The sequence below is a fragment of the Typopeltis vanoorti genome, chromosome 13 (genome assembly GCF_054136105.1).
Source record: "Typopeltis vanoorti isolate ZY-2024b chromosome 13, IOZ_Tvanoo_1.0, whole genome shotgun sequence".
NCBI lineage: Eukaryota > Metazoa > Arthropoda > Arachnida > Uropygi > Thelyphonidae > Typopeltis > Typopeltis vanoorti.
Genome location: NC_143561.1, coordinates 108,969,132 through 108,996,329, shown reverse-complemented (window position 1 = coordinate 108,996,329; position 27,198 = coordinate 108,969,132). Strand labels below are relative to the sequence as shown.

Sequence of the window (27,198 nt, the reverse complement as noted above, 5' to 3'; positions counted from 1 at the left end):
ACTTCATGTGCAACCTTTGTTTGCTTATAGTTGGATAAAGGATGAAACCGATAATATAATTTCTTGGTTATACTATATAAATAAAATATGCCAAGCGAGAAAACTTTCAACACACATTTTGTTTAAAACTTCCCTTCGATTTCTTAGTCATTAGAAAGTCATTAGGCAAAAGTCAGTAAAATAGCTCCAAGGATTGCTTGAATGTTGAAAAGCATGCTAACAAGATAAGGAAGTTATCATCCCTATTTATCTTTATAAGGCTATGATTTGGCTACATCTTGACTACTGTGCACAGATTTGGGTCACCTGAGTTTGTTGGAGTTCTGGAGGTGATAGAGGATTCAGATGAGAGACTAAGCTAGTGATAGGTCTGTTTCCTGTTAAGATCAGTTGAAGGTGTGTGGGTTACAACATTTATTTGACAGGCAAAAAAGAGGGAGACATGATAGAAACTTAAGATATTAAAGGGGTTTCATAAAAATTGATGCAAAGGAAATTTTTCAATATGTGACACATAGAGGTCATCCATGGAAGGTGTAAGAGTAGCAGTGAAGGAGAGGTATGTGTAAGCCATGAAAGTAAATTTCACAGAATTTATTCATAAACTCCAATTATATTTCATCCAGTATCATCAGGGAGATAGGCAGTTAACTACATGCCAAAGATTAATTAAAATTAGGAATACAATCTGCTCTTCTGATCCCTTTTGTTAAATGAACTGAATAAAATTAAAAGCAATCTGATATGTAATGGATACAACAAAACTATCATTCAAAAATTTATTGATAATTATCCTTTTACAAGACTACAATCTCACTTGAAAAGAATTTCAATACCTTATCTAAAAGGAACCTTGGAACAAATAGAGTGAGGATGCTTTGTAAATTCAATCTTATTATATTATATGCGGCTTTCAAATCAGCTTGAAAATTGTCTTCCTTCTTTCCTTCCTTACCAGGTAAGTACTCTGATCGTGTTATCTTGCTTCTCATGCTATTGACACTGGGCACAGAGTTCTTTGGAACCAGACAAAACTTATTCGCTCTAGCAAATTCATATGCAATTATTATTTTTTTTTTGAAACACTAAGAAATCGTCTAAAGATGAACTGATCGGACTGTATGCCAATATCCAAGTTTAGGGAAGTGATCAGTATTAAAAGTTCACAAGTTTTTTTTTTTTTTAAATGAAATACATTGTTCCTCTCGAACTAATAGTGTAACATACTTCAGCTGCAACCAAATAATACATGCATGACTTATGATTCATCTTTCGAATGTAGTTAACAGCATCTCCTTGACGATGTTACGTAACATTAGATGAAATATACTGGAGTTTTTGAATAAATTTCTATATATAATTTTTCTTGCATGTGTAAGCTGCGAAACTTATTTTAATGTGTGTCGAGTGGTTGGTGTGGGTCTCCCACGATGAGTCTCCAGACTCAATGGAGATACTGTATAATACTACTACTATAACTATTCAATTTCCTTTCTAACATCCAGCAGTAATGTAATGGGAGACTTGTTAGAAGCATTAGCTGCATAAATGCAAAATTGTCTTTCATCTCTAATTATCCTATCAGCTTCTTGGAATATCCAGCACCCTGCCATTATGTATGTTCAATCTGGCTCGATATCTTATTTAATGTTTTAAACTTATATTGCACCCAGCTTTGCGATATTGCTTCAATGAAGACAGTCATTAAGTCCCACATGTGTGGTAAGATCACCTTCCCACCCACCAACTTAGGTGTGCAGGTGCTCTAGGCTGGCTTTATCTTTGGTTTTCTGTACAGCTGCCAGTCAGAAAGCATACATGGAAATTTAACATAGCAAGGTTGTTGGTAAAGTATCAGACTCCTTTACACTGACTCACTTGGATAGTAACAATCTTGGCCATTTGATGGCATATGTTGCCATCAAATGGTTATGAAGCAGAACTCTAGTCTTCAATATGGATTTAAGGCTAGAGTTCTTATTACCACGTTTTCATTCCTAACAACCCAGGCTCTATAACTCTGCTTGTTAGTGTGTTCTGTGATAACTAAGTAATCCTGTGGGCTACTTTAGCAATATGCCCTTCAGCTCTCTATCTATTACAACCGTCACTCCCTGATCCCTAGCTTCATTGGTTTCTTGGAGTACAGTTCCCTCAATATGGTACACAGCTTGTAATCTTTGTATCACAAAATGTGTAACTTTACACGTATTATGTTTTACCCATACTGTCAGCTATCTGCATCAGCAAATAACTGAATATCTCCCTTCAAATTATTTCCTGTATATCATTTATGTACAAATTAAACAGCAGTAATCCCAGCACAGATCCTTGTTACAACATCACTAGTTACTTGCCTTCTCCTGGATTCTGCTCCTCCATATACTACTTTTTGGTACCTGTCCATCAGCAACCCTTTTATCCATATCACCAGTTTCATATCCTTCCCCATTTATTGCAGTTTGCATAACAGAATTCCAGGTGGTATCCTGTCAAACACATTTAAAAAATGCAGCAGTATTCCCATGTAGCAGTTAATTTTATCCAAATCAGCTGTTACCGTATTATAAGAAGTTGGTATATTACTAAGGCACGACTGACTCTTCATAAAAGCCATTCTGCCACTCAGAGTATCATATTCTTATCCTCCCATTCCTGAGTTCTCTGTTTGACCAACTTTTTCAGTATTTTACCACTCCTGGGATACTAATTGGTCTATAATTTTCTATCAGTCTTAGACCTTCCTTCTACTCTTTTGGGACTTTGGCAGAACTGAGACTTAAATTAAACAGCCTAGTCAAAGGCATCAATTCCCCTGTGCAATCTTGTAAAATGCAAGCTGATATTCCATTCAAATTCTGCAATGTACTAAGTACCACCAATTCTTCAACTTTTTTCCTGCATCAGTCCCTGTCCTATATCTTCACTACCATCTGCACTCATTAATGTTATTCTTGCTCCTACTTGCCACATAATGAAAAACCTCTTTGGTATTTCCTTTTGCCTGTTCAGCTAATCTCTTCTCATAATCTGATTTTGCTTTCCTTATCATGTTGATCACCTTTCACCTTATTTACCCTCCCTAATAATGCTTCATGGATACAACCTGTCTTGCCTTGCATCCTTCTCTGTTCAAAGGAAACTTTTTCATATGCCAAAAGTCCAATGCAGTTCTAAAGGCTTTATGGCATGTTAATTTTGGTCTTCCTTGGGTCTTTACCTCCTATAGTATCCTCAAATACCAGGTGAGGAAGTCTGTCTAGCGTGTGTGGGTGTGTATATATATATATATATATATATAAAATTCAACTGCATCTCTAAAATCAGTAATTTCCTATAAAAAAAGGAAGTTAGACAGGTAGATGCCAATTCATCTAATTTATTTACAGTAAGCCCTAGATGAATTTTTTTTAAAAATGTAGATTGGTATATGAGCTAAATCATTAAATTTGCCGATGACATTGCTCTTTTAGGAAATTCTGCAGAATTTCCTAAAAGAGATTTAAACAAATGCAAAAAAGAATGTATAATAAATGCAACAGCAGGAATTTGATATAGTTACTTAGGACAACAAAAGATCACAGTAGAGGGAGGCTGTGAGGAAGAAATTATACAGGGTGGCCATAAATTAACTTTCCCTCTTTGGAGGTATCTGTAGCTAAAACTAATACATGAAATGAGACCACATTTTATATTGAAACTTTCGAAGGCATGAGGGAGATGAATTCCATGAAAAAATATTTAATACCAAAAGTCGCCGATTGGTGAAATTTTGGCGCTGACAGAGCGGAAAGCAGTCAAATATTTGCATGGTTAAAAGTATTATGCAAATTTTACTGTGCATGACAGCAGCGCCACCAATTCAAATAACTGCCTGAATGACTGATGAATTGTGCTCAATACACGTCCTAAAGTTGTTTTACCTTAAACAGTGCAATGCCGTAGCAGCCCTTCAGGAATTTAGAAGGCTTCATAACCTGCATGCAGGTCCTATGTCAGCTGTAGCACTGAGAGCTATGATTAAGAAGTTTGAAGAAACTGGATCACTAGATCCAGTTTCTTCGAAGGAGTTGGACCTGGCAGAGGATGGAAAGCAGTGCAAGAAGAGACAGTAACAGACATTGCTACTGTGGTGTTCGACGGCACAGGGACCAGTACTGGTCTAAGCACTCGTGCCATAGCTCGCAAACTTGATATGGCTTATGGTACAGTCTGGAAAATCTTACGGAAAATGCTTCACTTCTGTCCGTGTAAGTTCAGTCGTATGCAAGCACTAACTACCGCAGATTATGATTCATAATAAGACTGTACTTTTTTTTTGAGCATATTACCCCTACAGGTCCTGTAACCTGCTCCATTACTGGAGAGATTTATCGATGAATGCTGGAAAATTTTGTCATTCCTGCATTACAGCAAAGACAATGTTTGGACTCCATAATTTTTATGCTGGAGGGAGTACGGCCACACATTGAACATTCAGTACAGCACCTTTTACGCCAGCACTTCAGTAATGAGAGGGTTATCAGTCAGGTCTTCCCGATGGGATGGCCACCTTGATCCCCAGACATCACTCCATGTGACTTTTGGCTGTGGGGTATTTGAAATCTGTTCTCAACTTACATGGATTGGATGTTCATAACAGCCCATTTTGATTCCTTACGCTCAGCTGTAGAGCATGTCATGCACGAGAAAGGTCAGCACATTGGAAATCGTGTATGTGGTCCAGAGGACCCTGATTCTGATGAATAAAACATTATTTACTATGAGTTCAATCACTAAATTAATTTCTGTGTCTCTTGCAAGTTGCTGTTTTAGTTTAATTGTTATTATTCCATTTGATCTGCCTTTAACGTAATTATCCACTTGTTTTTGGCTCTGCCAGCATCAAAATTTTCCCTATTAGTGAGTTTTGGTACTAAATCTTTTTTTCGCAGAAATCATCTCCCCATGCCTTCAAAAGTCTCCATATAAAATTTGGTCTCATTCCGTTTATTAGTTTTAGCTACAGATGCCTCCAAAGAGGAAAAATTATTTTATGGCCACCCTGTATATAAAAAAAAACTTTTTTTTAATACAGGGTGGCCTTTTTTATAAAGGTTAGATAGCCTTTGGAAACACCATGAAGTACTCAAAGGAAACATCCCAATCTGCCTTAAAAGAAAAAATATTTGACAGTTGTATTCTTTCAATTATGACATATGGAAGTGAAATGTGAAGTTTGACTAAAAAATTGACCAAGTTGAGAATTACCCAGAGGAAAATAGGAAGGTTATTACTCAGTGTTACCTTTTTATGTAGAAAGCACAATATTAGGATGAGAATCATATCAGCCATGAAAAGACCTAAATTGCAAGAAGTGACACTCAAAAAAGGATAAAGTTAATCTCCAAATGGTAGCCCATGGATGGAAAGAGAGCTACAGGAAGACCAAAGAAATTGGAAATAAATTGAAAAGGTTGATGAATGAATGGAGATATCAGTTTATTGCAACTAAAGGCAAGGTCTTGAAATCTGGGATAATTAGTATCGAAATAGAAATTAAGAAGTTGTGAAATTGGTAAAAGCAACTCAGTGATTCTGCTGCAAAAATGAGAATGTTGACCAGCAGACAGAGAGAGAGAGAGAGAACAGGGTGATGGTTCTCTTCGATAAAGCACTGATCAAACCACATCTGGTCACCTAGGAGAGGATACAAAGGTGAATAACAGAAATGATCAGGACTGGGAGATATTCTTTGAGAATGGAGTGAGGGGATGCAAGCTGCACTGTTTGATGAGCAAAAGAATTATATGAGGTATTTAGCTGATTAATACTGGGAGATTTTTCATGTGGTACAAGGAGCCATCCGTGGAAGATGCAAAAAGTGAGTAGTAGTTTTTTTTTTTTTTTTTTTTTTTTTGAATGCAGTAGTTAAGCCATTGAGAAAGTATAAATTAAAGATGCCAAGAAATTATATTCTCAGTTTTATCCTTTATCCAAGGGTAAGCAAACAAAGTTTGTGCATGAAGTCACTTCACGGCTGGGTTACTTGTATATAGAAGCTGATGACTTCACATCGATTGCCTTAGTATCCTGTAATGCAATGCACATATCCTTAGACATGTATAATGCTATGCATTATGAGAAGGGCCACTACTCAGACCGGCTTCAACCTTTATTGAGGTCTCATCAATGGGAGCTGGAGCTAGAAGTGATATGAAGGTTAAACTAATGCAGAAGTCATATTTCCATATACAAGTAACCCAGTCATGAAGCGACTTCACGTGCAAACTTAAACTTTCAACATTGAGAAAGTGGTGAGTGTATAGACTGGAAAAAATCTATAAAATTCAGGCTAATATTAAGAAGCTTTAATCTATTCAATTATATTCCTTAAAGTTAAACAGTGATATATGAAATGCAGGCTAATATTAAGAAGCTTTAATCTATTCCTTAAAGTTAAACAGTACTGTACTACTGGAGAGGAAAACAAATGCAAAGATGATTTGTACAATTTTGATGAAATAGAAAAGATATGAACAAATTGGTTCTAAAAGCAATTTGCTCTTATCTTTTCTATTTAATCAAAATTGTACAAATCATCTTTGCATTTATTTGTTTTGCTCTCAAACACACCTCCATATCACAAGTGGAAGAAGAACGACATTATGCCCTCTGAACAGAAAAGACCAGAATTCAACTCTCTTTGTGATTAGAGGAATCTTTATATGGGATTTTTCAATTAAAGGTTAGTTAGCCAATGTCATATAGGGATAGTAGGGTTTCTCCCTCTTGGAAATGAGCAAATGTTTTTCATCCTGCTACAGGCAAATGAACCAAAATTGGTGTTGTTGGCAAATTATGTAGTGAGCAGAGAGCCTTCTTGTAATGATTCCTTGTGAGTTGCCACATAATAACAGTAATTTATTAACAATCACTTGCAATTAATCAGTAGCCATTTTTAAGTTGTCTTAAGCAATTCTATTGTTATACTATTATAGTTTATATGATTGAAATAATAACACAGCCATTAAAAAAAAACTGTACAGACTGGGTGCAAGAGTAACCAGGGAAGCATTTTTCCTTTATTTGTGTATATGTTCCATTTTTGCACTGTGTTCGGCTCAATGACCAAGCAAACTGGTTTCTTTGAAACTTGATTAATATGCTGATAAGGCAGTTAATCCTACTGCATAGTGTATTATGGTTATCAGTCCTGTTTTCTTATATCCAATTTATCTATTTGTGGCATAAATGCCAAGAAGAGTCAATTCAGGTTGAAGAGGAAAAAGGATCAACACAAGGAATCATGTGCTTTATATGTAAAATTTTCCAACTGTTGTACAAGCAAAATAGTTATTGTTTTAAAAACTAGAAATGCTAATTTTCTAGTTTTTAAAATGAAAACTATATAAAAAAAAAAGAAGCTAATTTTTTAACGTATAATAATTAAACACTCATCCCACTGATTACTCTATTATCAGAATGGTTTGCCTTCTTCTATGCACAGAAGTGTCAAGGGGATCTCACAGTACATACAAACAATACTACATGGAATTAATACATTAATAACATTGACTGGTAACAAGAAAACAGGCATGCACCCCCCCCCCCAAATGCTACGTAATTTACTTCTTTAAGTGTTTTGCAAATTTAGAAATGAAATTTGTAGAAAATGAATAAAGAAATACTAGGGAACAACACTATAATTATGATTCTTAAGCAGAGGCAATTTTTATGCTAATAAAGTAAGATAAAAATGTATTACCTTCCACAGTAGCAAAGCAAGAAGGCCTAAAAGTCCTAGTCCTATAGAAACAGATACAATTATTATCCACCAAGGAATCATTTGAGGTTTTAAACCTCTATCCTCTGAGCTCACCTTAGTAGCTACCTGAACAAAATAAATGATCACATTATTTTATATTAGGGTTGTCCAACAGAAGTGTGTATAACAAGCTAAAATTGTGGTAACAATATCAATATGATTATTTGGATATTTAAATAACTTTCACAGCTTACACATTCAAAACCTCCAATCTATTTCATCCAATGTTACATGAACATACTCTTAACTACATTCAAAAGATGAATTGCAATAAGCCAGAAATCATGTATATATTAGCTCATGTCTCAGTTGCAACAGAAGTATATGATATTACACTATTAGAGTTCAAAAGAACAGTTCCAAGTTGTGCAGATAAAAATTTAAAATAAGGTTTTGTTTTTTTATCAATAATTTTGAACAATTAATAGTGATCACTTCCCCAAACTTGGATATTGGCACACAGTATCCCCCCTGACAATGTTGGTTGAATATATTGGCTTTTTTTTTTGAATAAATTATAATTTTTGTTACATGTGTAAGTTACGAGTTACTTAAATATGTCTGGTGCACATGTTCCATTAAAGCTATTAATGATTATTTGAAATCTGAAAAAAAAAAATGATGCATAGAGAAGGATGTGTGCCTTTTTTTTTTTTTTTAATAAGATGCCACGAATGGATGTATTCTTAACTAATCAAACATCACATTCCTGTTGACTTACATGCATACACATGGGAAACAATATGGATATGTGATGTTTTTGGAAGTAGTGGAATTATAATTTATAATTATAATAAATTATAATTTTTGTTACATGTGTAAGTTATGAGTTACTTAAATATGTCTGGTGCACATGTTCCATTAAAGCTATTAATGATTATTTGAAATCTGAAAGAAAAAAAAAAAAAAAAAATGATGCATAGAGAAGGATGTGTGCTTTTTTTTTTTTTTTTTTTTTTTTTTTTTTTTTTTTTAATAAGATGCCACGAATGGATGTATTCTTAACTAATCAAACATCACATTCCTGTTGACTTACATGCATACACATGGGAAACAATATGGATATGTGATGTTTTTGGAAGTAGTGGAATAAAAAGAGAAACAATTCTTGATATTCTTGTGCAGACTCTGTGACAGAGCAGATGATGCCTTAACTTGTCTCTAAATTATAATATTAGTATTATTCACATTTTCAACCTTTCCCAAGACAGACCAATCTAAATGTTTTTGAACATTACAGGCCTCTGGCCTGCAGTCAGTGATAATAACTTCCTTTGCTTAAGAAGTAAAGGAAGTTATGAACTGTTTGGTTTAGCATTCTAATTTTATTCATCTGTGTGAATGTAATGTGGAAATATGATTTTAGATTTAGAAATAAAGTTTCTTTTTCTTCTATTATTACTTTTCACAACACCAATGATCGTGACAAGATTTCTCTTGTCACGATCATTGGTGTTCCTCTGATCTGCTATCCAATATACAAGTCACCAACCCATCCATCTTACTGAATACTGTTTACACATGGGGCCCAAGAGCACTCTACAAATACAATTCAGAAGAAAACAAACATGTTGATTAAAAACCCATTTCACTCTACTCTTCCACAGGGATGTTCAATTTCTGCTGTTGTGCATTTTCTACATATATTTCTATGATCACTGTTCATAATAATTTTCCCACTTTTCTCTAAATCTCTTGCAACATCTGCTTAAGAAAATACTCAAGAACTATAGGTTATGATTATCTTGCATATATGGGATTACTATAAAAAAAATGTTGAATGCATGGTCTTTCATCATAGTAGGAAACTTATCACCCTGTGCTTCTTGAAATAAAAAAAAAACAATTCTGTTGAATGGAAAGGTTTAATGATCCTCTGGCAGCTAGAGATTCTAGCATCAGAAAGAAAATGGTCAGCAGTAACCCAAACAAACTACATATCTTCTCTATCCTACATTAAGGGTGCCACAGACAGATTGGACTTACTACTAAAACGCCACCAAATCAGAACAATATAAACCTCAGGATGAGGTTTATATGCACTGATGAGGGAATCTGGTCAGAGAGTATCTGCTCTCTTTCCAAGTGTCTACAGTATCCTCTGCCAATATTTTGGACAGATAGGATGATCTACCTTGGTAAGAAGAATATAAAGTATATCTGATGGGGGAATTTAAAAGTGGATTTGCACAATATACCTTAGAAGACCGTTATGTCAAGTGGAAGCAAGCCAGGGTATTACAGTTAAAAATCAAATTCCTTTCATAGTTAGTTCTCAAACAATGCGAGGGTTTATTTATTTTTCACTTGCCTATGAGGCTTCATATTTATGGAAAGTCAAATGCCTTGGATATGTTGACCATTCAATACATATACCAAACAGCTTGGGAGGGGGAAAAACACCTGATTTGACATGCATTACTACCCCCCCTTTCAATCTTATTTCCTAAAAAAAAAAAGCATAAGCACAGGACTTTTGTGTAAATCTGCTTTTATTTGGAACAAAATAGGCTAAGTTCATCTTGTCAGTTGACTGACTGCCATGTTGGAAGCAATGGTAACAAATAGCAAGATTGACAGAACAAATGAAGACAGAAAAGTCAGCAGGTCAAGATTACATTCACACAGAAACGCTAAAGGCCCTACAAAGAGTTAAAGAAGCCTTTTAACCATATACATGAGTATATGAATGTTCCAAATGAACTCAGGAATTCTATCTATATCTATAAACATCCCCAAAAAGGCTAGAGCAATTGAATATAAAGATTAGAGGCCAATAAAGCATAATGAGCCATGTAATAAAATAACTATTATGAATTATACTGGAAAGGATAAAATCAAAAACAGCAATTGAAATAAAGGATGTTGAAAGTGAATTTAAAACATGGAGCAAGCCCCTATCTTTGATAACAGAATGATAATAGAAATAAACTTAAAAATGCAGAAAGATGTTTATTTCTGTTTTATTAATAGTGTTCACTATAAGAAATGAACAGATATGACATAACCGATATTATATATATATATGATGATGGTAGAAAAATAGGCTGTTCATCCACTGCAGGGTGAAGGCCTCTCCCATTCAGGGAGGTTTTGGTGACCCAGCCCATATTGGGAGAGTGCACTGATACTTGGTTGAATGAAGGTGGAAGGTGATCGCAAACATTCATGCCTATGCAGGATTTGAACCTGCAGCCTCTTGGCTGGAGAGCAGATATACTAACTACTTGGCCAACCAGGCTGGCATCCTATATATACACACACTCGGGTCTCTTTTTTTATGCATATCTTTTATACGGTTTTGAATGATGCAGTACATATTTCATGCAAATTCAGGGTTTCCCCACTGTACATAATGAACAGTGTCTTGCAGCACATTCTGGTGTAATGTGTAAGCAGTGAGTGTCCGTGAAGTTTAATTTTGCATGGGAGCAAGTGTTTGTCTTTTCATTATCATAAGTTTAAATTTTGCTAATTTTTATTTTAAAGATTTAATTTGGCCCAATGCAAAAAAAAAAGCAACAAAGCAATTGCTTTTCTTTGGAAATGAAAATTACAATTTTGGATTTAGAAATTACGGTTTTAGAAAATTATGGAATGTATCCCTAATTTTTCAGCATAAGTTAGGTCATTTTTTGTTGACTTTTTTATATGTGGTTTTTTTGTGAAACTTATCCACCACATAAATAGAGACCAAACTGTATATATAAAAATATAAAAGAAACTTTCCAAATACAGTCAGGCATGAATATGTGCTTTTGTCATGATGAAGAAATTTTTTTAGACATATAAAAGAACTGGATGAATAAATATCTGCCATTGATGGCTGCGAAAGAGGAAGATGTGCAGAAGTTAATAGAGCAAAAAAATATGACTTTACATTAAATTCCTAACAAAACTAAAGTTATGATACTAAGCAGAGAAAAATTTACTCCAAAGTTAAAAATTAAAGAAAAGCAAATTACAGGAAAATGCAAGAAATTGAAAAATAGATTAAGAATGATTAAATGCTTTATTTGGTCCACTTTTCTCAAAGGGTTTCTAGGGAGCAAAAACATGGCCAATGAATAAGGAAGACAGTACTAGTGATGTTTTGGAGATAAGTACTAAATTGGAACTGATAAAGAATATTAAAAATTATATATATACATCATTACATAAGCAAAGTGGATATTAGGCCCAGCGTTATTTCAAAGCCAAATGTAGAAACTATGAAAGTTAATGAGAAAGCTTGCAGGAATACATTCCTTAGAAAAGCCTGAGTTGCCTTAGTGTGGACTACTTAAAAGATATATGCGAATATATATAGATGCTGTCCAGGCATCTATATATATTCGCCTTTTATTAATCCATTCAGGTCAGTGAAACCTTATCTACAATGGACAAATAAATATATATATATATAGAGAGAGAGAGAGAGAGAGAGATGGCTAGGAAGCACCTATGTCTTTTAAGTAGTCCACACTAAGTTAACTCTGGGATGCTAAAGAACATATTCCTGTTGCTCTCTGGTTAACTTACGAAACTTTCAGTTTCTACAGTCGGGTTTGAAATAATGCTGGATCTAATATCCACTTTGCTTATGTAATTTTACATCACTGAAATGAAGCCTTTTGGCTCTTTATTTCAACAATTATATATGAATCATAGTATGAGGCATGAGTCTTCAAAAAGATTTATTAGAGGGAAGAAATGAAGGCAGTGACACACACACACACACACATGGTTGAGAGCAGCTCAAGACAGAAATAGATAGGATCCATAACAGCCAATCTCTTAGATGGAGATGACACTTGACAGGACAGTGGTACAAAGATATCATTAATGTTCTGGAATGTGAAGCAAAGCTTATCTAATATAGCATTTCCATATTCAAATTTGATAGCTCTTGTAGAGATTCATGCTGATGTTTCAGGAATAAAAACCATGGGGGAACTGGAATGAAAATAACTAAATTAAATAATATCCCTTAACTTAAATAATTTCACGTCGCTGAATTGAAGCCTTTGGCTCTTCATATAATTAGTAATTAGTAACTAAATTCTAGTAGTAAGAACTTATACGTTGGTTAGACATAACTGGTAATTATTTTACGGAATTAACAACGCATATGAAGTATTTAATTAAAGATAACTTTAATGAATCACTTCTATATTTCGGCAATGTCACATTGCCATCTTCAGGAACATAAAGATATGGTATGTGCACTAAGGAACTAACAAAGCAAATGAGGAAGAATGTGAGAAACTAATTTTGTTCCTAAAGTCCTAATGGTGCCCTCTTGTGGGCTAATTTGGTAGTCTTGGCAGTTGGGCTGAAGTTCTCATAATGAAAGTCTCCCAAATTTGGGGCAGTTTCATGCACCCAAATTTGTTGAGGTTAGGAACGTTTTTTAGAGCTGCTGAAGATTCTTTGAATAATCTTTCGTATTTAAACTTGCTGCGATGGATTATTTTTGTTTTCTTCCAACGAATTTTATGGTGGGTATCTAAGGCATGGTCTGCCAACCCAGAGCGGCTGTACTGGTGAAACCGGATGTAGTCTTGGTGTTCTGAAATCCTGATATTTGTTGTTCTGCCTGTTTGGCCAAAGTAGGACAATTTGCAGCTGCAAGGGACCTGGTATACACCAGGTAGGTCTAGGGGAAGTCTTTGGTAGAGCGGATAAGGGATGCCAATTTTTTATATGGTCTGTAACAGGAAGTAAGGTCATATTTTTTGAGGATATTAGTTATTTTATTTTATTTTTTTTTCTTCCTCATTTTTCCACATTCTGCACATGCAAGACCATGATCTTCCACATTCTTCCTCATTTGCTTTGTTAGTTCCTTAGTGCACATACCATATCTTTATGTTCCTGAAGATGGCAATGTGACATTGCCGAAATATAGAAGTGATTCATTAAAGTTATCTTTAATTAAATACTTGATATGCGTTGTTAATTCCGTAAATTAATTACCAGTTAGTAACTAAATTAAATATTGATATACCAACATTTTGCCAGCTTAAGCTAGCATTATCAAAGGCACTTAAGGGATGCAGACACCATAAAGACTGGGAATGAATTGACCTAGAGAACAGTCACTTGTATGAAGGGTTACAGCTGATGCCTGATGAAATGGTCTTATCCCAAGGCAGCATGTGATTGTCTGCCTTCTTTGAATACCTTCTTTACAAGGCAAGCAAATGGGTCTTTCACATGCAGGTAGATACCTACATGTGACCTCACATCACTATCCTGTTCCAACTAGCCTCTGGGGCAGAGTGAATTTTGTGCTCAAGACCTCTGCATCGAGAACAACAGGCTCTACTTACATAATTAAAAAAAAAAAACTGTTCCTCAGTGAAATTACACATATACCCTATCATACTTTAAAGGTAAAAGAGACAGGTCGGGCTTACTCCTAAAACAAATCAGAACAGTCTATAAACTTCAGGCACCCACACTGACAAGGGATATTATAGGCACCTTGGAAGAAGAGAGGAAATCCTCTCTCCTTCCAAGGTGTCTTAAGGTATCCCTCATCAATGTTGGATCCAGTATTTTGGATAGATGGGATGGACAGCCTCATGTAAGAAGAGCAAAAAAAAAGGACCAGCATAGCATACCTTGGAAAAAGATCATTTTATTAGATGGAAGAAAGCCAGGCTATTACACAGCTTTCATGCTGCATAACCCAGTGAACTCAAATTCTGGTGACCATCCTATCCTGTCAGCAGTAATCTCAGAAGAATGCCAGGGAGAAAGCATCATTCCATACACATGATTATCCTTGTTCTCTAGATCATTATATTCCCAGTCTTCTTTTATATTACAATGAACTCTAACAGTGTAATATATATACTTCAGCTGCAACCAAGACATGAGCTAATAAAATGCATGATTTCTGACTCATTATTGTGATTCATGTTTCGAATGTAGTTAACGGTCTGTCTCCCTGATGAAGAGTGAGTACTTCAACATGCAGAAGTATAATACTAAAATTGTGTTTTAGGAGGCAGAGGACAGTTGGGATGTGGGATGCTGCTGATATAGAGATCTGAAGTTCAGAAGAATATAGACAATATGTATTTCTGCTATTATGATGATGAACAGAGATAAAGAGGTGGGTGTGCAAGATCATGATCTTTTAAAAATTCCACACAAGAGGTTTGCAAAATTTATAGCATGCTGATTAAGTGAAACAGATAAAGAACTTTTCCATACCTATATAAATAAATTTACATAAAATTAGTCACCTGTTTTTCACTGTGATGCAAGCAGAGAGGGTTCAGAGACAAATAACTATACTACATTCACTCTTCCTACTCCCCATGATTTAGCATCTCTTGAATTTTATTTTACAGATAGTACAGAATGAAATATTCATTGTACAGATGCTATCCCTTAGCATAAGTACTGCTGTTAATATTAATATATCAAAGACTGCATCACCTGTGGAGGAAATTGTGTTCAATAGTTCTTATTATTCATGTATGATATTATTAAGACTGCATCACTTGTGGAGGGGGAATCATGTTAAATAGTTATTATTCAAGTATGATATTATTAAGATTGCCCAAGGTGCCAATTTCACGGTGGTGGCCGACAGATGAGGCCTTGGATTGGCTTTCCAGGCTGGGCATTGATCTGTAGTTTTGTATTCATTTTGCCATAAGAATAAATAGATAAATTATTAATACTAAAATATATAGAGCTCAAAAGGCTTTAGGTAAATTATTATGACTGATGTCTAATATAATCCTTATTCAATGATCATTTCTGAAGTTCTAAAGCTGCCGAATTATAATTTGGATGACCACCTTTCACACGACAATGTTTTGCTCAAGCTTCTAATTTATGCTTGCTACCTTTGTGTTTTACTTCTGTTGTGTGGGAAATGTAGAGATGATCATGATTCAAATTATCTATAGTCTTATATTTATACTTGTGCCAGCCATACTTTGGTATGGAATCAACTCTGGGCTGCTTAACTAGAACTGGCTGGCAATATATAATCCACCACTTGCCAAGTACTTTTTCAGTTTATTCTGTGCTCTTCTTTCACTTACACAGAACAATCACTCTGCTTGCCTTATTCAGTAAGATCAAGCAACTATAAACTACTAGATGTCATGAGCTGTAATAATACTATAAACTATGTACTTATTTGGGGAGGATGTCTTTTTGTATGGTTTACTTGAAGATCCACAAGGAATGCTGTAAACTATTGATGCTACCACCCACACGGAGTTTTTATTGATTTATGAAGTAATTATGTTGAACAGTTTGGATTATTTATAAAAAAACTCTGCACACTTCCTCACGAAGATAAGGGGTTTCAAAGGCACTTTGCTAATTTTTTCTTAAGAGAGGCACAGTGGCAATTTTGTAGGTTAACATACTGATCTGCCAGAGCAGATCAGTATGTTAACATACTAATGTGTGCAATTTAGATTCCTGAAAATTGGGATGCTGATGATAGGACAATTTTAAGCCCATAGGTGAATTTGGTACATGGAAATTAATCAGGATTGCCTGCCATTGCTTCAAGTCAAAAAATGTTATTGCTCAGCATAATCATTGTTCCAGTTTTGTGGGTTGCTGCAGAGCAATTATTATTACTGGAAGAGTATAACATCTCCAGTTTTGATACCTTGTTCAAGTTAATGTGACCCATACAGGTGACAACAGTGGAGATTCTGTGCACGCTTGTATCGACACTTGATTTAACATCAATGTTAAATCAGGTGTCAGAAACAACTCAAATATAGACCACATTGCTAAATTTAACAGACCATTTACAACATATAATTGTAACATTTTGAACAGCTTACTTCTTGGCACCTTTTCATTGCCTTCTTTTAGATCAACCCAGCTTGTTCTCCATGTTTGCCTTCTACAGTTTTTTTTTAGCCTCTTAAGTATGCTTGAGTGGCTAAGAAAATAAATCTTACTTGGAACACTCAACAAGGAAATTCCTCTATTTTAGTGGGTACAATTTAAATTTAATTTTAATCTGACAACTTATTTCTATCTAGCACCCAGCTTTCTAAAATCAAAGACACTCTCCAACTTATTCAAGATTTCTACTCAAAACCTGTTCAACCAAACATCACATGATTTAATTTATAAAAATTATACTTACAGCATATACTCTGTGTTTTAGATATGTAGGATCTACATTATAAGGTAATGAAATTACCCTAGTAATCAGCTTTGAAGAAATCTGGGCATCATACAATCCTAACTGAAATTAAGGGGAGAAAAAGATTTTATATATATATATATATACACACACACACACACACACACAAAAAAAAAAAAAAAAAAAATCAGTAAAAACTACTAAATCAGAATATGGAGCATTTTTATAAGCATAAATATAATTCTTAGCATGCAAATTGTTGCTTTTCTAACATTTTCACAAAAAACTAACTTGACAATCTCTTTTAAAAACTTATTGAAACTGGAAAATTATTAAAGCTCATAATTATTTTTTTTACAGATTAGCTCTAATAAACATAACTAAAATGAAGTTCCTTATACAAAAATTAACTTATCTGTAAGCACAGTTGTAAGGGTAATATAATTATTACTTGAAAAAAAAATTCTCCTAGATCTAATCTCATGCAGCACCCACCCTCACCCAACCAGGAAGAGTTTAAAAAGATGAAAGAAATCAGATGTGACTGAACTTTAACAACAAAATATTGCCAATGACTTTGCAAAGCATATTAAAAATTTAATAAAAATTAAGCCTATATGAAGAATTTCTGGGACTGGCTAGATTTAACCGGGACAAGACTGCCATAGAGCCTATAAGACATGTAGAGAAATCATCAGAACCTGTTGCCCAATGCCTATTCCATTATCAGTTAATGGACTGGCAAAACCACTACCAAAAATGAGGATACGCATAAAAATGCCATATCAGCTGGTGCATCACATGGTTCTAAGACAAACAGATTAATTTTTCATGTCATTAGAAAGGGAAGATCTAATCAGCAGAGTTGGAAATGAATACCAGACATATAGAAATGCTTAAAAAAAATGGAAAAAAGGGCAGTTCACTTAGTTGCTGGTTTTTTGTTCAGGATATTGACTAATCATTATGAAGTTCCAACATAAAGATGTGCATAAATAAGGACATCATTCATTATGTGGCACACTATTCCATTACACTAGATAAGAATTCAATACTAGATGATTAAATGAGATATGCTGTGACAAATCAGTAATAGAAAATGTTCAAGTGGAATGCAACCAGGAGTATGTATCAATACTTAAGAGAAAAAAAAAAAAGCTATCAGGTTTCTAATGGAATTTTCTAACTCAAACTAAGAAAATAGGCAAGAATGTGAAAAATCACAGCTGCATTTTCAGTGAGGAGAATAGGTAAAATATTTCAACTATTTAGGCACAACTTTTACTGACGACAAATTAAAGATAGAAACAGATAACAAAATAAAGCTGGAATAGCGAGAATTTAAATAAATGTGGTCTTATTCCATATAAATTTATTTAACAGAGAGAAATTAGCTAAAGCACTAAACCAGTAGTATACATGACAGAGCTCAAACCAGTTTTAACTTCATGTTAGAGGCTTAATGAAACAGCACTGAAAAAGGATTAATAATAATCTTTACTTCATAAAATAATTAAAATTAAAGAATTTATGTGGAACAAGAAATTCATCTGCAGCTATGACTATGGTCAATTAGGCCGTGCTTTAGAGATGGTGCATAGAATCAAATCTATTGCCATAAATTTAGAAGAGAAAGACTATTTTTGGAATCTACAGCTACTCTCAGAAATCAGCCTAATTTAAATAAATCTGGTTGCATTAAACTTGCCAAAATATAGGAAACAGTAATACTTTGAGATCTCCATTTACATCCTAGAAAACCACACTTAGGACTAAGTCTTTTGTCCATATGTTTCACTTAGTTTTGTGTTGCCTTTGTGTGTGTTACAAGTCTTATATTAAGCGCCCTGATGATGTCTCAGTGACTGAGACAAAATACTGTAAGAATTAATTATTTTTGATCCTTCCTCAGTACTGTTTCCTCCATTAAGTCTCTAACATGAGTTTCTCACAGCATTTAAGCCTCAACACACAATTTTAATTTATGGATTTAATAGCTGGGTTAGAAATAAACAGGCTGATCAGAGATTGGAGACCACAGCTATTACAGTTATTAGAAAATTAGGGGAATGAAGAAATGGCATCAATGACAGAATCATATTAAAAATGAAGACATTAGAAAGGGACTTGAATACTCACATTTATGGTAACTCAAGCAGAATAGGAAAGGTTAGAGAAATGTCTCATGGCAGAATAAAAGACTCAGTGCTTTTGGTAGACTATGCCATTATAGAAAATCCAAATACAGGTGCTGACAACATCGGAAACCAAACAAATATGTTATTTTGGAAAATGACTGTTGAGAAGTATAATAGACAACTATCCTGTACATCTATTGAGGCTATATTTCAGGAACTGATAATGAAATGATGTACAACATGCCATAAACAATATTTTTTAAACATAAGGTGAACCTACTCGCTCCTGGTCGGAGTTCATGTCTAGCCAAATAATTCCAATGTCAAAGGTTATTCTCATAAACTGATAAAATTTTGAAACTTTTCCAAATTTCATTTTATTTGATAAAAAGATAATGGAGCTTTAATATCCTCAATTTTTAAAACTTTTACACTATTTAAAACATTACAATATTTTAAAATTATTTTGTACATATGCTATTATAAGTTGTATGATAATGATATAACACCAGCAAACTAGTGGGCCCAAGTTTACTCAACCTGTCATCTGACTTCTTCCGTCAGATGACAGGTTGAGTTCCCTATGTGCAAATCTTTGCCATCTCATTCTATCTCTGGCTATTTCCGCTATCTCTCTGAATTTCGATAATTGTGACCTTTCATTCAAAGACTGTAGCCAAGTTCTTTTTGGTCTACCTCTTGATCATCTTCCTCCAATTCAATACTGTAAAATCTTGAATAAAAGGAGTTTTTGTAATAAAATACCTTTTACGCAGATTTTACAAGTATGCTAAGTCCCACTAAAATACTTGTGAATTAATAGAAAAACTTGGTGTAATTGAAATGTAAATAATGTTTTTTCTTTGAATTATTGAATATTGTAATATCAACAGTTTTGTGTAAGAACAAAGAAAATTATAAGGTAAATTGTATCTAAGTAAACCTCTAGTCAACAAAAATTCCAGACAGATTAAGGGATTAAGTCATGACCTGAGGCTATTGCAAACACAAAGGTCGACATTACACGGGGGTTTCCAGACTAAATGCACTGATCGATGTGGGTGATGGGTGCAGAACATCAGGGTACCCAGGAGACTATCATGTAAGAAAAACAAAGGTCATCAGAACCGTATAAATAGCAGTTTGCTGGGGCTTGTCAGGGGCCTTTTTCTTGGAGTTCAAGTCGATCTGGTGTGCAGTTCCCGTTCGTGGGTCAGCACGAAGTTACGAGGTCATGTGGAGTTCCGACTCATGACGGTATCAAGGTCAACGTAAGCCGAGGAGTATGGAAGAAAGCACGATGATCGTTAACGGCAGCTGAGCTTCAATAGAATCGTGGGTGATGAATCGCCATCCTACTCGGAGCAAAGGCCAGAAGAACAATGCAACTAAGGCACGTTGTATTAGGAGGAACCAGATGCCAAACTTCCAAGCTGTAGGAATTAAATTGTCTGCCGATAGTAGGAAAGAAGTCTCGCAAATTACGTAAAGGATGTTCAGGTGCAGTAACAAAGTCTAATGGAAACAAGAAGGGATAAGCAGCTATAGAGGACCAGACTTCATGAATAGTAAGAACTTTCCATTATTTTTGCCAGAAAGAAACTTAGATTGTGACGGTGGTTTGTATGGATGGAATTGTTTTAAAATTAAAGTTACAGACTTTAGGCCTTGTGCTAACAATTGACTTAATTTACTCTATGTAAGAGAAAGCCTAGCTGAATTGTATTGTGAATCTAATTGTATTTTATAGTTGTAGTCATTACTTAAGGCTGAAGTTATATATGTTGATGATCAGATTATATGTAAGATTAAGAAAGGGGGATAAGATTCTAGACAATCAGTTCTGCTGAAATTCAGATGATAGCAAGAATTGATTGTGTAACTTATATTGAGTTGTTAGATATAACATACATATTAGATTTAAGTCAGATTAATTTGTGTCATTTGTGTAATTGTTTCTTAGTGATGAATAAATTGTTTTCTTATCAAAAATAACTTGCCTGATTTCTAAGTCCAATGCGCTACTCATAAAATCGAACCTACGTGTCTTAAAGTAGATATTGCCATGACTGCAGAGTAAGAAATATTTGTAATTTGGTATATAGAGTTAAGTAGGAAAGGAAGGAGCTGCGAGTCATACTGGGTGTTCTATTCTTCGGAGGGAGATACTACTCTTATCCTAGAATTTTGGTGGCGCAGCTGACTAACAAATAAATTTTCCAAAATTTAATTTAGAATAAACACCAGTAAATCAAACAAAGAGAGTGGCTCCAGCCCGAGGCACTTTCTTTGTTCTTGACATCTTGCACACGTGAGCCTTACTATTCGCGGCCACAAGATAGTGACGTAACTGACGATAAGTCGGAAGTATAGTGAAGGTTAAGAAGATAAGTTTCAAACAAGAAAATGTAGAGTTTACAAAGGTGCAGCCAAACTGGAATTAATAAATAACAATTAGATTTAACAATACCATATTTGGTAATCTTTGAAAGGACATTCTCTGGAGAGACCATCTTAATTGCTGTTTAAGAATTAGAGATATGCTATCTTCTCTATAGTTTAATTCATGTTTGACTTGCTCATTTGTTTTGTGTTCTGAGCAGTGAGTCATTTTTCTTAAGAATTTCATTTCAAATGCTCTAATTTTCTGTATTTCTTTATGATTAAGTGTCCAAGTCTCAGTCCCATATGTTGCTGTAGTTGTTGTTGAGGCTTTCTGAAATGCTGTTATTTTTCGATATTTGTTTAATTTATTCATATTAGACCATCCTTTGTTAAGTCTGTATTTTACTGTTTTCTGAGTAATGAGACTCCCAAGATATGTAAATTGCTTTACTTGTTCAAGTATGTGATTTTCTAAGTTTATTGAAGTTTTTTCCTCATCTCTTCCTATTTTCATTGTTTTAGTTTTGCTTAGCCTGATTTTCATTTCAAAGTTTTGCATTCTTCATTTAAATTTTTCATTGTTTTTTCCAATTGTTCTTTAGATTCTGAAAGAATAATAATATCATCTGCATATTTGATGTGGTTGATATTCATTCCATTTATGGGAGGAATATCAGCTATGGATTTGCATATTTCTTCAAGACAGATAAATAAATTTGGTGAGAGAGTGGGCAACACTGCATGACTCCTTTTTTTACTTTGAATTTGTATGTTTTTATTTTATTAAATTTGACAGTTGCTTTGGTATATATATCTTTATAATTCGTAGTAAAAGTTTGTCGTTCTGAATCTAGCATCATGGATTTTAAGATGTCTATCATTTTGTTCCTGTCAATGGAATCAAATGCTTGTTGAAGTCAATAAAACTTTAGTATATAAGTAAGTTGTATGCCCAGTACTTTTCAGCCAGGCTACTAACTGTAAAAATATGGTCTGCAGTAGACCTTCCAGGTATGAATTCTGCTTGATCTTCTCCTACTGTCTCATTCATTAAAGTCTGGATTCTATTTTGGATAATGTGCATGAAGATTTTATAGCTATGACTTAGCAATGCTATGGGTCTATAATTTTCACACCTTTGTTTATCTCCTGTTTTGAGAATTGGCATTATGATGCCTGTCTTCCAGTCATCTGGAATTTCACCAGTATATAGTATTTGGTTAAAACAGTTAAGAAGGAAATTGATGGCTGCTATGCCATCAATTTCCTGAAATTCCTGAATAATAAGTGAAATTCCCACCTTGGTGATGGTATCAATACTGAATATAATGCCAGCATATCTCTGATAAATTATATCCATTGATGCCAGAAAAGATTTAAAAATACAGTGCAGATAACTAAAGCATGGGATGACATAAGCCTCCTTATCTCAATAGATGAAGCTGTTTATTGGAAACATCTAAATTTGGATCTCGTCTAGGATGCGAAGAACCTTTATCAGGACTTTTCATGCAGAGGTGATAGGGTTTCTGCTCCTGGACATTCAGGCTTTTTTCTTTTTTTTATCAGCCATAGTGACAATGCAGATAGGATTAACAGACATATCACAAGCAGTATTAGGTTTCTAAGAAATCTAGTGTTACTTAGTTGTGACAAACCAAGTCTAACATGCAAAGGGATGATGGAATGGGATTAGAAATTTAATGAATGGATCATTTGTCCTCTTAAAAGGATGCTGATTAATTCCATCATTTTGTCCACATAATCAAGTATAAAGTTATATTGTAGTTAAAAAAAAAATCTTAGCTCATGCTAAAGAACAATGAAAAGTAATGCTTTAAGAATTAAAAGAACACAGAACCTGCAAAATACAATTAGATCACAAAAATTGGTGGTCTGATATACAAAGGCTAAAATGGAAACATACCCACTGCAGAGTTCAGATGCAAGATGGACAGCCCTACAGTAAAATTCCCTGAGAGAGCAAGTGCTCCAGATAAAAGATAGGTAAACAGCCAAGATCATAATAATGTATGAGCCTAGTTGTAACAAGGTTATTATTATATATGGAAAGGCTTAAATGTCACCGACTATTCATAATAGCATTTCGTGGTATAAACAAAACCAAGCAAGGAAAAAATACACTTATTAAACTTACTAATATTTCACTGGTTTTGTACTCAGCATCTTCAGAGCACAATTATAACTAAGACAAGCACACATCCCTGAACTTCAGATTGTAACTTAAAAGCACTAATGTCCTTCCATTGGCCAGATAACCATAAAGTTACTAATTATATGAAGAGCCAAAGGCTTTAATTCGGCGACGTGAAATTATTTAAGTTTAGGGATATTACATCCCATACTGTTTCATAGCCGAATAAGAAACTCAAAGAGTTTCATGCTGAATATAGAAACTATATAAAGTTTGGCGAGTCCTAGTGTAAGCAAATACCTGGATAGTGCAACACCAGGGCAACTCATAGTCCACTCGGTAGTCAGGGGCACGTCAGCCATATGTGCGATGCACACAGGTGCCAAAAAGGAGGAAATACTTAAAAAAAAACGATTTTTTTAAAGTGATTTTTTTAATGGAAGGGGGGGGGATAGGGGCACCAACTAAAGTTTTGCACACAGGCGCCAGACACTACTAGCATGCCCCTGCCGGTAGTGCAACACTGCGGTGACTCATAGTAAGGGCAGAGCAAGCTCTCTGATCACTGTTCTTGGTATTTACCCATAATGTGAAACCCAGCTCCTAGCTGGGTTTCACATTATGGGTAAATGAAACAATATGGGATGTAATATCTCTTAATTTAAATAATTTCCCGTCGCCGAATTGAAGCCTTTGGCTCTTCATATAATTAGTAATTTATTAAGACACCTTGGCAATTCTTATAGTAGGGTATGTAAGTTCTGTTCGCTACAAACTTGGTATTATATATGGTAGGGATGAAAAAAGCCCTTTTTAGGACTTCCAGGGTAACGAATGGCAATGCCGTAGCCAATGAAGTTTTAACTGAGGATCGGCTATTGCTGTTACCCAGCCATGACTAGAGCTTTTAGCTCATTAACACCCCATCCACACAGATTTTCTTCATTCAGATGATGGGATAAAGAGTCAAGGACTCAGTCCATCTCCCAGTTCTTTTAAGAAGTTGGTATTATCTAGGTCTACCTACTCACTGATGAGACCTCAATAAAGGTTGAAACCGGCCTGGGTAGTGACCTCTCGCATAATGTAGAACAGTAATACAGCTCCTAGGAGCTGGGTTTCACATTATGGGTAAATACCAAGAACAGTGATCGGAGCTTGCTCCACCCTTACTATGAGTTGCCCTGGTGTTGCACTATCCAGGTATTTGCTTACGCTTGGACTCGCCGAACTTTATATAGTTTCTTATTCGGCTATGAAACAATATGGGATGTACCGTATATTATCGCATATAATGCGAAAAATTTATGGTAAAAAATACTACTTAAAGTTAGGGGTTCGCATTATATGCGGATCCTAAAAAATATAACATCTTATTAGACTTGCACACACAATATATACTACCTAATGCTTATGCAACCAAATCTACTTGACCCACTCGCATTCGGCGACCAAGTGTGCATGTATCTGTGCATAAAGCTACTTACATTACTGGCTTTATGCGCGATTATGATGCATGCTCCGTCGCCGAATGATAGAGCACAGTTAGGTATATCGGTTTAACCACAGTTCATTTTAAATATTATTCATTAAACAAACCTAGCCTGAAAATGAGCCAACAGAAACGTAAATGTTCATCTTTTGAAGCAGGATTTAAATCGCGTGTCATGCAGTTTCCAGAAGAACATAATAACAGTGTTGCTCTGAGAGAATTTGGTGTAGCAGAGAGTAATATTAGACTTTGGCGTAAGCAAAAAGACAGTCTTGAAAAAATCCCCAAAACGAAACGTGCCCGTTGTGGATATGTAGCATCCTTTCCAGAACTCGAAGAAGAGCTAAATGAATGGATTTTGACGCAATGACAAGATGCATTATAGTAACAAGAAATGCAATTCGTTTTCGAGCTCTACAACTCAAGAATGGTAAATTCAAGGACACACCAGGTATTTCATCTTTTCTTGCTTTGCCTGGGTGGTGCAACAGATTTATGGAATGCAAAGCATTAACATTACGACACTGAACAAAAATTGAGCAGAAGTTACCAAAGCAGCTTGAAGAAAAAGTGCAGTCCTTCCATAAATTTATCATAAAATTACGGAAGTGTCACGGATATGAACTTTCCCAAATTGGCAATATGGATAAGACGCCCATGTACTTTGATATGCCTGGGAATTGAACAGTAAACTCAGTTGGTGAAAAGGGTGTCTTCATAAAAACAACAGGACATGAAAAAACACATTTTACCGTTGTTCTAGCATGCATGGCAGATAGAACCAAATTAAAGCCAACAGTGATATTTAAAAGGAAGAAAATTCCAAAGCATATGAAATTTCCACCAGGTGTAATTGTTCGCGCCAATCAGAAAGGTTGGATGGATGAAGAAGGTGTACAATTGTGACTGGATCAAGTATGGAACATACGTCCAGGTAGCTTGCTACGTCAACAAAGCATGCTAGTCTGGGATATGTTCCGGGCGCATTTAACAGAGGCAAGCAAAGAGAAAGCGCTTAAACTACGTACAGACCTAGCAATCTTACCGGGTGGTCCAACTTCCATTTTGCAGCCGCTTGATGTCAGCTTGAATAAGCCATTTAAAGATCACTTACGTGAAAAATGGAGAGAATGGATGTCATCTGGTTTGGTGAAGATGAAAAAGGGTGGGAATTTTCAGAAGCCTGAGATCACCCTAGTCACCAGCTGGGTTAAAGAAGCATGGGATACGATACTATCTGAAATGATTCAACGCTCATTTCTTAAATGTGGAATAAGTAATTCAATGGATGGATCCAAAGATCATGTCATATACGAAAGCGAGGATGACGCACAACAAAATGGAGAGCATGAAGATGATGATGACAACTGCTACACTGATGACGTAATCCCTACAGATGAATTTATAAATGAAATGTTTGATGACTTAAAAGATGAAGAAGAATTTAAAGGATTTTGACATTTTGTTTTAAAATAAATATTTCTTACGTTAATTCGTATTGTATTTTGACATTTTGTTTTAAAATAAATATTTCTTTCATTAATTCGTATTGTATTTTGACATTTTGTTTTAAAATAAATATTTCTTTCGTTAATTCGTATTGTATTATTTATAATGTTATGGAACAAGATTAACAGATCACATTATACGTGGACATGGCATTTTAGGGCTAGTTTTCAAACAAAATTTCTAGTTCACATTATACGTGGATCGTATTATACGCGATAATATACGGTAATATCCCTTAACTTAAATAATAACCGTAAAGTTAATTTGGAGAAGTCAGGAGGCTATCAGGTCTCAAAATGAGTCTCCCAAATCTTTGGCAAATTAATACAACCATAGTTGCTGAGGTTGGGAGAGCGCTTCATAGCTGATGCAGATTCTTAAAGGTCGTTCAGACCTATAGCGACTCGTAATATTGCGTTTATTTCCATCTAATTCTATGTGAAGAAGTATTCAGAGTATGGTCTGCCAATCTTGACTTGCCATACAGATTGTCACAATTTTTGTGTTTTTCAAGGTTGATGTTAACTGGCGTACCAGCCTGTCCAAAGTAGGGAAAATAGACTGCAGGCATAAGGAACTTTTTTG

The 27,198-nt window shown here is 34.8% G+C and overlaps 1 protein-coding gene across 2 annotated transcripts in view; it reads right to left on the bottom strand.

Moving 5' to 3' along the window:
- The window catches only part of LOC150100462 (integrin alpha-PS2-like), a 511,813-nt gene that overhangs the window by 3,630 nt on the left and 480,985 nt on the right, over nt 1-27,198 (bottom strand). The window contains exons 28-29 of one of the 2 annotated variants that reach the window (XM_090403279.1): nt 16,935-17,036; nt 7,748-7,873 (exon numbers count right to left, since the gene is read on the bottom strand). In XM_090403279.1, the coding sequence (XP_090259405.1) occupies nt 7,748-7,873; nt 16,935-17,036 (228 nt within the window). Of the gene's footprint in view, nt 1-7,747; nt 7,874-16,934; nt 17,037-27,198 lie in introns of those variants that run through there. The other variant, XR_016549302.1, reaches the window with a different exon arrangement.